The sequence below is a fragment of the Nematolebias whitei genome, chromosome 12, assembly GCF_014905685.2.
Source record: "Nematolebias whitei isolate Nwh7 chromosome 12, NemWhi1, whole genome shotgun sequence".
In the NCBI taxonomy this organism is placed as follows: Eukaryota; Metazoa; Chordata; class Actinopteri; order Cyprinodontiformes; family Rivulidae; genus Nematolebias; species Nematolebias whitei.
This window is the reverse complement of record NC_056509.1, coordinates 38,486,693-38,501,128: the sequence shown is the minus strand read 5'-3', so window position 1 is coordinate 38,501,128 and position 14,436 is coordinate 38,486,693. Positions and strand designations below refer to the sequence as shown.

The 14,436-nt window shown below is 41.5% G+C and overlaps 1 protein-coding gene across 1 annotated transcript; it reads right to left on the bottom strand.

Moving 5' to 3' along the window:
- Positions 1-1,672: 1,672 nt before the first annotated feature.
- rsph3 (radial spoke head 3) lies at positions 1,673-4,346 on the bottom strand. The gene is made up of 8 exons (XM_037685175.1): positions 4,237-4,346; positions 3,767-3,848; positions 3,553-3,694; positions 3,334-3,479; positions 3,030-3,233; positions 2,240-2,402; positions 2,042-2,128; positions 1,673-1,752 (listed from the first exon to the last, which is right to left on the bottom strand). Exons 1-8 carry the CDS (start codon positions 4,344-4,346, stop codon positions 1,673-1,675), a joined length of 1,014 nt encoding a protein of 337 aa, XP_037541103.1.
- Positions 4,347-14,436: the final 10,090 nt, after the last annotated feature.

Sequence of the window (14,436 nt, the reverse complement as noted above, 5' to 3'; positions counted from 1 at the left end):
GAAACAACTAAAACATGCAGGGTGGTGTTCCTCAAGGACCAGGGTTGGGAACCCCTGCTTTATATACAGACCTGTAGTCTTCTCACTGAGTGTCTGGGTGAATAGAATAGTTCATCTATCTATAGATTGTCTTCATGACTGTGTTCCTCAAGGCATTCTGTGGGGGGTGCTGTGGGAGTATGTGGTTCCAGGGTTGCTTTTAAGGGCACTTTACGGGTCACTGAATAACCAAAACAGGAACTATGTGTATTCTTGGCAACAAACTAAGCTCGTTCCCAGTGCGGGTTGGACTCCACCAGGGTTGTCCCATGTCTCTGATCCTGTTTGCGGTGTTCATGGACAGGATTATAAGGTGCAGTCGAGGAGAGGCGGGCACCTGGTTCGGGAACCTCAAGGCCTTGTTTCGGCTTTATGCAGATGATATGGTTCTGTTGGACCATGATCTTTAGAGTGCACTGGAACAGTTTGCAGCTGAGTGTGAAGCAGCTGGGATGAGTCACCTCTTCTAAGCCTGAGGCCACGGTCCTCTTCGTGTCAGGGGGAGTCTTTGCACCATGTGGAGGAGTTCATCTGTCTAATCTGTGTCTTGTTCATGAGTGTTGGTAAAATGGAGCAGGAGATGGGTTGATGGATTGGGGTCTCGTCCTCAGTAATGAGGACATTGTGTCGATTGGTTGTGGTGAAGGAAAAGTTGAGTCAAAAGGGCCAACTCTCCATTCACTGGTTCTTCTATGTTCCAACCCTTATTTGTAGTCATGAGGTTTTGATCTTGACCAAATGAACAAGATCCTGGATACAAGCAGTCCAGACGAGCTTCCTTCGTAGGGTGGCCGGCCTCAGCCCTACAGATATAGAGTGATTCAGGAGCTTCTTTATCCAGGGGGAGCTAGGAGTAGAGGTGCTGCTCCTTTGCATTGAAAGGAGTCTGAGATGGTCCGAGAATCGCCTCCCTTTGAGGTGTTTCTGGGCACGTCCCACTGAGGGAAGACCTCAGGACAGTTCCAGAACTCGCTGGAGGTAATGTATATCTTCTCTGATCTGGAAACACCTCGGGGTCCCCCAGGAGGAGCTGGAGTGTCGCTGGGGGGAGGGATGTCTGGGTTTCTCTCTTGGATCTGTTGCCTCTGCGACTCGACCACGGATAATAATAATAATAATAATAATGTCGTCACAATGTCAGCACTGTATGTTTCCATACAATGGCGAAATTAGTCTCTGCATTTAACCCATCCACCACCAGGTGGTGCAGTGGGCAGCTATTGAAAGCGCCTGGGAGGCATTTTGGGGATGAGGTGTGCTGCCCAAAGACACCACGTGATGTGCAGTGACTGTGGATCGAACCTGGGACTTTTGGGTCCAAAGCCGGCTGCCCTGCCTCTACACCATCTCGGCCCCAAGTGGTAAAAGATGGAGATATCTGTAAATGTTAATCTAAATATTTTTAAATAAAAGAACCAATAAAACCACAATTTCCAAGAAAATATTTTAAGACAAAAACAGCTGAGATCAGTTTCATATATATAAAAAAAAAACCTAAACGTATCAAAGTGTGTAGAAGTTGCTGAATTATTTCAAAACAATAAAAAACACTATTTTTCTGTTATATACATATCAATGAATTCTCATTTATTGAGTTTAATTTTACTTTTTTTTTTGCACTCCACAGATTTGTTCAAGAGTCAGTCTGGCTTGGCTCTGTCTCCAGATATTTAAACTCCTTCAGTCTTTTCTGGGTGACTTCATAGATGAGAGCTGAAACAGACCGAAAAGATAAACTTTGTCATTTAATAATAATGTTTAACTGTCACCACTAGGTGGCGATCAAGGCGCATATTTACAATTGGGATACTAACGTTTAGAAAAATTTAATATTCAGCCCACAATATAGAAGACAGGGTCTATTAGTCAAATATACTATTTGTGGGAAATAAAATAATAAAAATAGTAAACAGGATTGCACACTAAGGTCTGTTGGTCTATTTTGTAAAATAAATAAATAAATCAAGCAGTGAATAACTGAAGTTTGTCAAAATGTTCTTACTGTCCAGCAGTTCTCTGGCTGTGTTTGTCTTCTCTAAATTGATGTGAACCTCAGCCATGAGCCACGGGAGGAAATTCACCTCGATATCTGCAACATCAGAACCACAAATGTTTTGTTGACTGATTCTATGAGCTGTAAAGTGTAGATTTGTGCAGTGATTTCCCATGTGGCAGAACGACAGACGCTGAAGAGGCTCACCTTTCTCCACGGGGTCGTAAAAGTAGCCATGGTTCCTCAGAGAGGTGAAGACCGCAGGCAGGAGGTCGGCTAAGTACTGCTGGCTGTACACCCGGGCTGCGATCTTCTCTGCTGTCTCCCTCTCTTTCTTCAGCACCTCTTTCTGCTGGGCAATCCTACGCTCCTATAGGATTTAAAAGGAACATCTAATCAAGGACTTGCAAACACTAACAGTTTTAACATCTTCAAATCAGGATCATGTGTTGTTTTGTACAGAAGTTCTTTCTTCGGCATGTAAAATCTTTTCCCATATGAACAAAGCTTATTGGTTTCTAGGAAATGCAGTGGAAAAAAAATGCACAAAATGAGCCCTTAACATACAGAAAGACAAATTGATGGCGGTGCGGCACTAATTAAAAATGGTAATAAACTGAAAAGGCTTGAGTTAAAGTCCTCGGAAAAGTGTAAGATGAAGATTTGGACATTGAAGATAAAAGCGTTCATGTAAAACCCAAGCTGATGTGCTTCATCAGCTTTGAGGTCAGTCAGACTTTGTTTCCATGGAAACGTGAGTAAACATCAGCAACTGTTGAAAACCACAGCTCTCACAGCGCACAAATATAAAAGCATTTCTTGTGAAATAGCGTTTACTAATGATAACTCTTATCGCCAGCATTCATTTTAGTACTCAACTTGAGCAGAAAATAAAACAAGAGTTCAACCTAAAAAAATAATAATAATAACAGCACCAAAGGTTTCTAGCGTCTGCGCTTAATCTTCTGGAGGCAAGATTTAAAGGGAATTTGCATACTTTCTCCTCTTTGCGCCGTCTCTCCTGCTCCTGAAGACGTTGCACCTCCGCCAGCTCGTTGTTTCTGAGCTCTTGAAAGGCCTTTTGCTGCGCCCGCAGACAGGCCAGCTCCTCTTCCTCCATCACCTCCAGCAGGGACTGCTCGATTGTCTTTCCCACCAGGACCTCCAAGATCGGCTGGACTTCAGTGTCAAAGTCAAACAACTGGAGGGAACACTCATGATAAGTATCTATGTTTATTGTTATTGTCTTACAGTGTTTTTTTTTTTTTTAATTGTTTATAAAGTATAGTGAATTCACTCACATCTCCCTCCTCTATCTGTGTTTCAGCATCTTTGCCAGATTTGGCAGGTATGAAGAGCGGAGTCGCTGGTTTATCCAGATATTCCTCAGTTTGGCATTCGATGTCTGTAGTTTCAATGACCTCACTCAGTTCTTCAAGGTAAAGATCTGAAAATAAAGTATTACAAAAGCTAACAACTTCTGTTTCCAGAAGATTGCAGGTGGTTGTTGAGAGTTTCACCTGTCTGCACATCAATGTGTTTTCTGGCCTGAAGGGATTCAGCAGTCCTGAGTCTGAGCTGCTCTATGGTCAGTCTTCGAGCGATGGGCCTTTTCCTGTTCGCCTGCTGTCTTTGTCTCTCAGCGAGGTCTGCCTGGGCTGTCTGTTCACAGTGGACAGCACAATATAAAGATAAAAGAAGAGAAAAACAGAGAAAAACTCGGATGATACACACTGTTTGTGGGAACTGCTGAGCGGCGGTGTTCCTTCGGACAACTCGAGGATCATACATGATGTTTCCATACTGCCGCTGTCTCCTGCGGGAACAAGTAGAAGTGCATTCATGCAAAGTATTTTCAGCAGCTAACTTTTCAGGCATTTTGTGCGTTTGGCACTGAAGGTTATTTGCTTGTGTAAAAATCAGCAAAGGGTTTTAAACTTTTTACATCTATGCATTATTTAATTGATTAATATAATTCACGTGACAAATGAAACTTCATTATTTCTTGCTGAAATGTGCAGCAGAGCTTAAATAAGTGCAACACATGTAAAACCACAATGCTTATATTTAATACTGACTATTTACATGCTTTAAAACTGCTTCAGTCGATGTTTATTTTGTTGCTGTTGTGATTATAAACCGGTTCGTCACACACACTAACTTCAGCAGCAGTTATCCTCTCTACCAGACCGAGACGAACGTACTGTTCGGCCGGAGGTTCTCTGTACTTGGACCGGCTCTCGACGGCTCTGGGACGGCTCGAGAAGGTGTAGGTTCCGCTCGGTTCCCTGTGTCTGTGGGACTCGAGAGCCATTTGTCCAGAAATACGTCACTTCCTAAACAATTCGAGTTAATTAAACGCTAAAACTAATAGCTAGCTCGCCCGACTTCGTTTTGAGGGCGGACTACTCGTTGTCGTGGAAACCGCTGTAACCGTCTCCAGGAAGTTAGGACAAGGACCGTTACGTCACTTCCTTTTAATGGCCCGCCATAATCAGAGAGGGTAAGCGTCTGGACTTAACATTGTTGTAGAAATTGGCAAAGCAGATAATGTAAAAATCGTAAAAATTAATAATGGTAATATTAGTATAACAATATAATAAACTATCTAATGTATATGCCACAAAGCTGTGTGTGCTACGGCTGTACCAACCGAAGAGAAAGAAGAAAATGTGTTTTATTTCACAATTAAGCAGATTGATCTTATTTACCTCAGTGCAAATGTGATCTATCTGAACACAGTTTAAAATTAAAACGAGCCTATGAAGCTGATGTCATCGCTACTAATTCTTGAATTGGTATTATAGCTTCTGTGTCAGAGCGTAGCACTATGCTGAATCATACTACAATTATTAAATAGTACTATATGGTATTGATTTCAGTTTATTTAATATTAACATTGTGCAAAATAATATTATATATTTTACAATTTTTAGGTTTCCACAAACCTGATGGATTGAGACAATGGTTAGCCAATATCAGTAGAAACAAGTTTCATCCTTCATAGGATGTGAACATTTTCTAAGTGTCGATTACAGGTTAGATAAATAATAATAAATAAATGTTATTCCAATACTGGTATGCAATATTCTCTGTATGTAATTTCTGAGTTGTTTGTGTTATTGACTGACTTCAGCTCTGGTTATCCTCATATATCATCTAGTTGTTTTACAGGACTGTTGAATGAAATTAACATTAATTCTAAATTATGTTAATTTATTGTAAAAAAATAAATAAATTTGTGACACAGCTGTTAATGAAATAGTTGCTTTGTTGGCTGAGCTTTTGCCCTCATCGGTCACCATCTTTGTTCCTCCACGATGTCACAGATGCAAGCAGTGGGCAGGCAGGAGTATGTTCTAGTTGTCTTATGACCGAACACTAATTTTACATTTTCCGTAGTACTTCATCTATTATTGCTACTTTAAATTGCTTATTTTACCGCTGCTAACCGGAGTAAAATTTTTCATGTGGCACATTTAAATCAAAACTACGTTCCTAGTAGTTTTTTTTTTATTCGTCAGCATCAAATAAAACACAAACATTTATAAAATAAAGTAAATAAATATGTTTCCATACATAAAGATACAAATATCCGGTATTAGAAAGTAAATAAAAACATTAGAAGAAACAAAAACAGTTTACAATTTACAAGTGAGATCTGTTTAGACAGACAGAAGTAGTGAAAATGGACACATGTAGGAACTGGAGGCGAAAAAAAATTCTTATCAGACTTTTTCTTCTTTTGAAAAAGTGGGGGCTTTAGACATGACAGTATCAACCCCCTTTAAAAATTAACCAGCAAGCTCACCTGTCATTGATCCTGCTATTTCTGGAATGTTTAAAATCCACCTTTTACCTACCTACTCCATCCATACAGCAGGCAAGCAAGTAGGATTTTAAATTGAAACTGTCCAAATGCAATGAGGCTGAGAAGTTCACTTAACACTTAGCCAAGTAGTGGCTCAGGGTCTCAACGCGAACGTGTATCACTTGGTGGGGTCAGCATCCCCTGGGTTCCCCAACTTGTGCAGTGACTCAGATCCAATGTTTTTGCTCATATGCAACCAATATCAGGATTTTAAGACAGTCGGAATGTGACAAATCTGTTGCTTTTTTAATTATTATTTCAAATCCGACCCTTTGTTATACACGGTATTAAATCAGATATATTTCTATGTTTTTCAAAGCGACCTCAGTCTGATTGATCATGTCACATTTCATCCAACTCTTACATCAATGAGGTAGCGGGATGCAGATCAGTCTAAATATCAATAATATTCAGAGTCAGAGTTTCTTTATTGTCATTCACACCTCATGTGGTACATGTGGTGGAGCGAAATTATGTACACAGGGTCCCAGTTACATCCAACAATAAAATGTATAAGAAAAACAGTAATAACATCTAAGATATGAACTAAGAAAAACATCAACTAAATATACACTAAGCACTCATAACATAAAACATTGGACATCAGCACAAACATGAACATGAGTCTGTGAGCAGATGTGCACGCATGAACACATCAACATTGAAACAGATCAGCAGCAACATGAAACAGATCAGCAGCAACATGATATGGTTTTTCACAGTGATTATTCTAGTTAGAGATTCATGAGTCTAACAGCCTCAGGGTAGAAGCTGTTCCTCAGTCTAGTGGTTCTACACTTAATGCTCCTTAACCTCCTTCCTGAGGGGAGTGGGGCAAAAAGTGTGTGTGCTGGGTGAGTGGGGTCCTTCATGATGCAGGTGGCCCTCTTCCTGCATCTGGAGGTGTAGATGTCTGTGATGGTGGGGAGACTGATTCCAACAGATTTCTGTGCAGCCTTCACCACTCTCTGCAAAGCTTTTCTTTCTGCAGCTGTGCAGCCTCCATGCCACACATTGATGCTCGAGCACAGGATGCTCTCCACTGCACACCTGTAGAAGGAGGTGAGGACTGAGCTTCCCAGACCAGCTCGCCTCAGCCGTCTGAGGAAGTAGAGTCTCTGATGAGCTTTCTTGATCAGGCTGGTGGTGTTGTTGCCAATCTTCATCCATCCATCCATCCATTATCTTTACTCGCTTCTTCCTTTTCGGGTCACGGGGTCACTGATGCCCATATCCAGCAGTCACTGTGTGAGAAGCGGGAGACACCCTGGACAGGTCTCCAGTCCATCACAGGGACACATAGAGACAAACGAGACAAACATCCATTCACTCTCTCACTCACACCTAGAGACAATTTAGAGTTACCAATCAGCCTAACGTGCATGTTTTTGGTCTGTGGGAGGAAATTGGAGTACCCGGAGAAAACCCATGCATGCACAGAGAGAACATGCAAACTCCACCCAGAAAGGCCCCCGGTCGGGATTTGAATCGGCGACCTTGCTGAGAGGCAATAGTTCAATGAACTGAGCCCCCATGTTGTTCAGTTTAATATTGGCACTCCTCAGGCCTTCCGCTACAGAACAGAAATCCAGTTGCTTTGTCTTTTTCTTTAAATTTGCCATGTCCTGGATGACTGAGAATCTACAGCAACACATGACATTAGTGTCTGACCGTATCGATACTGGTGTGATGGGATCAATGCTTGAGTTTATTTAATCTTCAGTGTGTCACTCCTATTCCAGAAATACAGTACTGCACTGGAGGAGCCAGCAAGAGGCAAGTTTAAATATTAGCACTGTACAAAACAAGCGCGTCAGATAATAATTTAAATGCTTCTGATTTCACAACAACTTCAGAATCACTTGCGTAGCATTTGTATTTACGTTCGTAAACACGGAGTGATCCTTGTGACGTCCCGTCTTCTTCTGTACATGCAGATCACTTCAGGGCTATAGAAAAGTCACACTTGAGTTTGAGGATATTCACATTTTAATATTATAGGAATAAACGTGAAAAAATAGATATGATCGCTTACTTGGGCATTAAGCCTTGCAGTATGAATAAAGGTGGTTCTCACGGAGATGAACTCAAATCTCATTTCATACGATTATGCAAAGATACATGAGGATACCACATTTTACTGGTTCTATATAAAAAGGATAAGTTTCATTAAAACACACACAGTCTTAATAACGGTGCTCCCCTCAGGCTCTGCATTCCTTCTGTGCCAACATCTTATCTCCAGTCCAAGTTCAGTATATGATTCACAGACTGTGAATGGTTTTCAGGATTTACAGCACCATCTCTCTCAGCAGGAACCTGGCTGTGTGGGGAGGGCCCAGGGCCATGGGTCCAACCTGGACATGTGGGCACACACTGGTGCTCCCATCCAGGCAGTGGTGTAGTCTACATTTATGTAGTGGGTATACCGCGGTGGTAGACTACCTGGGTGTTGTGTATGTGGTCATCCACTACCTCTAGTTCTTTGTTCTCATGTTTTAGGTGTCTAAATGAAACTTGTCAGTAAGTACCACCGTGAAAACACAACAGGGAACTTTTTTATAGCACATCTGCTTCAAAACCATTGTCATACTTTGCTTGTACTTAGTTTAAAAAATACACAGTAGAAGTTCTGAGTATAACCTTTTGATGCAAATGCCACTTCCTGTACATGAAGCCAAAAGGTGAAAAGTCTTTTCTGTTTCACAATAAGAAAGGTTTTTTTTTTGGTCTATTTTTTATTTTGTACATTGTAATGAATATTTATGTGGGCATTTTTGCAGGTTGGACGTGATGCTTTCTCTATTTTGCATGCTTAAGTGGGTGTACAATCTAAGAAAAAGAGTTTTCAAGCACACTTGAAAGCAGATTTGTTTTGCTCATTGCCAAAACCAAAGTGTGGGCAACACAAGGTGTTTAGTACAACCCTGAAACTCGACTCGATGCAGCGCCAAACCACAGAGAGCATTTTCAGCTCAATTAAAGAAGTCTGAAAGTGTTGGAGAAAAGTAGGGCACCAACCAGTCTACGCGTGAAGGGAAAGGTGACAGCTTTGTGAAAGTGATGACAAGGGACTCCATTATTTTACATAACAGGTAACGCCTATGCTTTATATACGAGAGCATGCTGTTATTATATAACTTTGCTTTGAAAGCAGTTTATTCTCAACACAAGCAGCTACATTTAACTGCAGCTGATGGAGGAGGTCCAGAGGGAACCATGTCATAAAAACTTGTCTTTTCGGAGAAGAATAAAGAACATCTATTTAAACGAGGGGGTTCTGTGCGTAGCGTAGCCCCAAATCATTACGCAGTATTAAAAGAATTTGGCTCGTCACTGCCAGTTCTTGTTAGTGACAGCTACAACATTACATAACCAGCCGGGCTGGCTTCTACACTTTCATCCCCATTTAGCACAGTAAGAGATTCATAATGTCAACTTTTCGATTTGTGTGGCCTTCGATTTCTCTGACGTAATCTTTGAAGGGACTCAAAGAACAGATGTAAAATATTTCCAAATGTTAACATGTGCTGGCTTTAACACCTTATTTTGCACAGATTCATGTCCATGTAAAGAATCAAATCCTTTTAAGTGATTTTTTCTTTGTTTCTTGGGTGTTTTATTTCATGTTTTTTTTTTTGGGTGGGGGGGGGGGTTCAGTATAATTAGAGCATGCTACTGGATGCCTCAAGTTTCCCCCCTGGGACTGACTGACCGATCGACCATCCATCCATCCTCACAGAAGGATTATGAACAGTTAATCAGAATAAGCTTTATTATCATTGCACCAAAGTATAATGAAATTATGTTTGTACAGTCGTCCGAATAAGGGGCAGAGTGCACGTTGCTTCTAAGATCACGGCCCCATATTCTTTCAGATAGAAAAGGAGAAAAGGCCATGAGGAAAGGATAGTGGTATTACGTCAAAGATCTCTTCACACCTTGTCCTTATCAGGACACAATTTAAGACATCAAAAAACTCTACCAGCAGCACATTTATAGATGCATTATATATGCATTTGACGACAAGATGGTGAGATTGGTCCATGAAGCACTACCAGATAGCGCCATAGTCCTGTTAAGATGTTGGTGTCATCTGGTACAGCTCTGATAAACATTCACAGAAGTTCTTGGGGCGGGGGTAGTGGGGGTGGGGTTGCGATAGATTGAGCCTTCTTCGTTAACACATATCCCAGGAGAAATTTGATAAGTCTGCCTGCTTCAAGGCCGAACGTGGAAGTCAGATTCAGATAAGCCAGTTGTTCTTTTTTTTTTTTTCAGGCAGACTGTTATTTCTCGTCAGCCTTGAGTTCTGCTGGTACTTTTATTGATCCAAAATGTCCAGATCTGTGGGCATTCCATTGGTCCATGCTTATTAGCTCCCTCCAAGGTCATTCCCAACATGCTGGCGAGTCCCAGAAGCCGCAAGTGGCCTGCGATTCTCACAAATCGTTTCTATCTTATGGTTTAGTTCATAAATCAGCTGATTTTGAGTGCTCGAAGCACAAACCAAACCTTCACACAAGGTCGGCAGCTTCGCCATGGCCAAAACTGCTGCCATCATCTTCTTTAATAGCCGATAATATAGGTATCCGCCGGCGCCAAAAAGCAGAAACTCTGCTATCATGATTCAAATGATATAAACATCTTTGGCATCCTCCTGAGACAATAAGGAAAGGCACATCAACTTCAAAACCCCCCATGGATCCATGACGTACCCTGCCGTGTGCATGCCAGCGGGGAATGAGGGTTCTCCAGGACACTGTCACTTGGTTGAAAATTTTTTATAGATCGTGTTGAAAGTCCAGCTGACCAGATCCATGACAGCAGTTTACGATTCAGAATATGTGTATATAGAAGGTCTGATACACAAGACAGAGAGCAAAAACAGCAGGAGGCAGACAGGAGAGGGGAAAAAAGCATCCGTCTTGCTCAAGAGCGAGGGAAGAAAAAATTTATATATATATACTTTGTATAATGGCTTGTCAATCTAGCTGTGTATTTGAGTATAGACATGGTGTCGTGGTTTAATTTTTTTGTACTTTTGTGTTTGAACTTTTAAATGCACATTTTTTTGTAGCCAAAATGTACATAAAGTATAACACTGATCTGAGTACCATGCCCAAATCCTTCAAGGTCCCATGTGTCACAATCTATTTTCATTTCTTGTTCGTGTTTTTCTTTGTGTTCAGTTTGTTTCTGTGGCTCCCTGTGTTTCCTGTAAATTCCCAGTACTTTCTCTCAGACTGTGTCTGCTCCACAGTCCTTCCCCGCCCACTTACACCTGTCCCCTGTTGTCATTAAGCTGTCTCTCCTCACCTCACCAGCCCCTGCATTAGCCTAGCCTTTAGTTTGTCAATCTGGTCAAAATTAAACTCTATTTCTTTAAACTGAGGCAGAAAATAACCAAAACAACCTGATCAGCGTAAATTAACATAACTAATGCTACAGCAACAACTTCAGTGATAGATTTTTTTGGCTTTTTACTGAGAGTCAATAGAGAATTTAGTGGCTGTTTTTTTTTATTTATTTTTTTTAAATAATCTGTTATGTAACCATCATTCCACCTCTGAACAATCTAATAACTTCCTGGCTCCTTCTTTAGATACGGCTTTTCACTTTCAATCAAAAGGACAGAAAGTTTGCTTTTCATATAAGAGACAACATTAAAATCATATACACATCTTTCTAACTATGTGTTACGTGTTCACAGTGCTGATTGGTGAAGCGCCGTCACGCTGGGTAGGCTGGCATGCTAGTGTACAGTTTCTGCCTTCATTATCAGTGAGTGGTCACAGTAAGTTGAGTTACAACAATGGTCTCTGATGAGGGCCTGAGAGCATCTTCATTATGACCACTGCACAAAGGTAGCTGGTTTCACTACCATGCTCAAGTTAAAACACGTGTTATCGTTACAAGTGCAGCTCATCAACACAAACGTAAACCAAATTCTGTGCATCATATTCAGCACACCGTTCATTTTTTCTACACAAATTGACCTTCAATTCTTCCAACCCTTAACATTTCTATGGATTTTTTATCATCAAAATTGAATAAACCAATGAATAAATCTAGCAAGAGGCAGCACGGTGGCTCATTTGGTAGAGCTGCTGCCTCTTGGCAAGAAGGTTGCTGGATCAAATCCCAGCCGGGGGCCTTTCTGAATTGAGTTTGCATATTTTCTCTGTGCATGTGTGGGTTTTCTCCGGGTACTCTGGTTTCCTTCCACAGACCAAAAACATGCATGTTAGGCTGATTGGTAACTAAATTGTCCCTAGTGTGGGTGAGTGAATGGTTTGTCTCGTTTTGTCTCAATGTGTCCCTGTGATGGACAGGAGACCTGTCCAGGGTGTACCCCGCCTCTTGCAGAGAATCTGTTGGACATGGGCACCAGCGACCCCCTGCAACCTGAAAAGCAAGAAGCGGGTAAAGATGATGGAAGGATGGATAAATCTAACAAGGTTGACAGGTCTCGTCTTTTATCCAAAAGACTTCTTATCTTGCTTGTTCTCGGTGGAAGGCAGACGCGTCCTCTTCTACTCCATCCCTCGCTCCATCCCTGCTTTGCTCTTTGTCTTGTGAACTTTTTCAGAGCCCCTTTTTTTGCATACCTTCCAAATTGTAACGATGGATTTGATCAGCTGGTCTCTCAACAAAATTGGGCAGTTTTTCTCAATAGAGGATTGGAGGAGGACCCTCTTACCTCGACGGAAACATAATTGGATCTACGATAACTGGATTTTACTGTTTGGAGATGGTGGAAATCTGGATTGTCGAAAAATTGTGGAGAATGTGCTGAGCTTGGCAGCACTCAAACTCAAACTACACTATATCTGGTGCTGTATCAAGCTGAGCAGGCTGATCCTTATCAGGGCTGTGGAACTTTCTGGCAGTGGTCACAAACGATTGGAAGGAATAAATTTTGGAGAAGTTGTAAGCTCGACTTGGCGTAAGTAATCAAATTCAGCTGTTTGGAGTCGCCATGAGAGAATGTACTAGCGAGACTGTTAAGGCTAAAATGGACGTTTACGAGTTCAGCCTGACCCAAAACACTGTTGATATCAGAGACTGGACCAAGCCTTGGAAGGCGGACTATCTCAAATTTCTCCTTGGATGTTATGGAAACAAAGACGCTCTGTCCCCTTCCCCTCCCCAAGGTCTTGGACCTGTGACAGAGCTCAACCGAGCTGGCTGATAAATGGACACCTCTTATCAGGACTATGGCTTGGGGGTGGAGGGGTGGGGGGCTCTGGACTGTGCTGTGCTATAACCTTCTCTCAAACACGACACTTCCACTGGCCTCCCTCGCTTCCTTAGGCGCAGCAACCTGGGAGATGTGAAGATGCCAAGGGCTGCATCGCTCACCTGGCAGCCGTGCTGGGACCCCCATCCCTTACCCACTCCATACACATATGTATTATGTCTGTTTATGTTGCTTTGCTGTAGTAGATATTTTTGATACCTCAACCTGTGCCCTGTCAAGGATACGGTGTGAGAGATCTTTTTTTTAATACCTCTCTTCTTGTGTTTTCTTCCCTTTTTCTTATCTAAGCAATAAGGGCAGCGCATCTTAGAAGCTGCAGCCCCCTGTACACTTCTGTCCATCTTTAGGACGGCTGTACGGAAAGTAATTACTGTGCAAGGATAATAAAAGCATTCTGATTCTTTTTCTTGGTTTCGCTTGGATGAACTCGCATCATAGTTTTGGCAAAGGTGTTTTTCGTTGGATCCCTTCCTGACACAACCCTCACCATTTACCCAGGCGTGGGACCAGCACAAGAGATACACTGGCTTGTGTTCCCTAGTGGCTGGTTTGTTAAATAATCTGTTATGTAACCATCATAAATGTTCGGTGCATGCATAGTTCGTAGATTACAAAAACAGAATCGTTACATTTACTTTTTTTAAACTTTAGGGTGCTTTTTATTCAACAGGCAGACCACTGAGACTGTGCAGCATGTTGTTGACAAGTTGCAAACGCATCCAAAGAAGTTGCAATCAGAGCAACTATTTGATGCTATTGTGTTACTTGTTCAAAACAAAATAGCACGCTTCTGTTCACACTTGTGTAGAAATATTTTGTAGAAGTGAGTTCAAAAGTGTCAAATGAAAGTCAACAGATGCAGAAGATGAAACTATTTTAATGCACGATAGCTTCCAATGTTTAACTTTTGGTAATTGTTAGCCTGCTAATCAGCTGTAATGAGTTACAAAATGTTCTTGTTCTAACCATTATCAGAGATTATCATGTTTTTAATCTCTAATCTTAACATTCAACATACAGTTTGAAAAAAGACGCTCTTTCTCAATCACTTGCAGCTCTGTGATGAATTAAAGCAACTTGCCGAGGAAGGAAACCGTGTTAAAAATGTTTTAGAAAGGAAGGAAGAAGTGGTGGCATCAGCTCATCATGCTGTCACAGACAAGAGGAACAGCAATTCGTTGAAAAACCAAATCCGTTCATGTGACACAGTCTGGTTTCTATCTGCTTTAAGCTAGTGTGTGCCAGAACATGCTGTTCTCTCAATGAGGC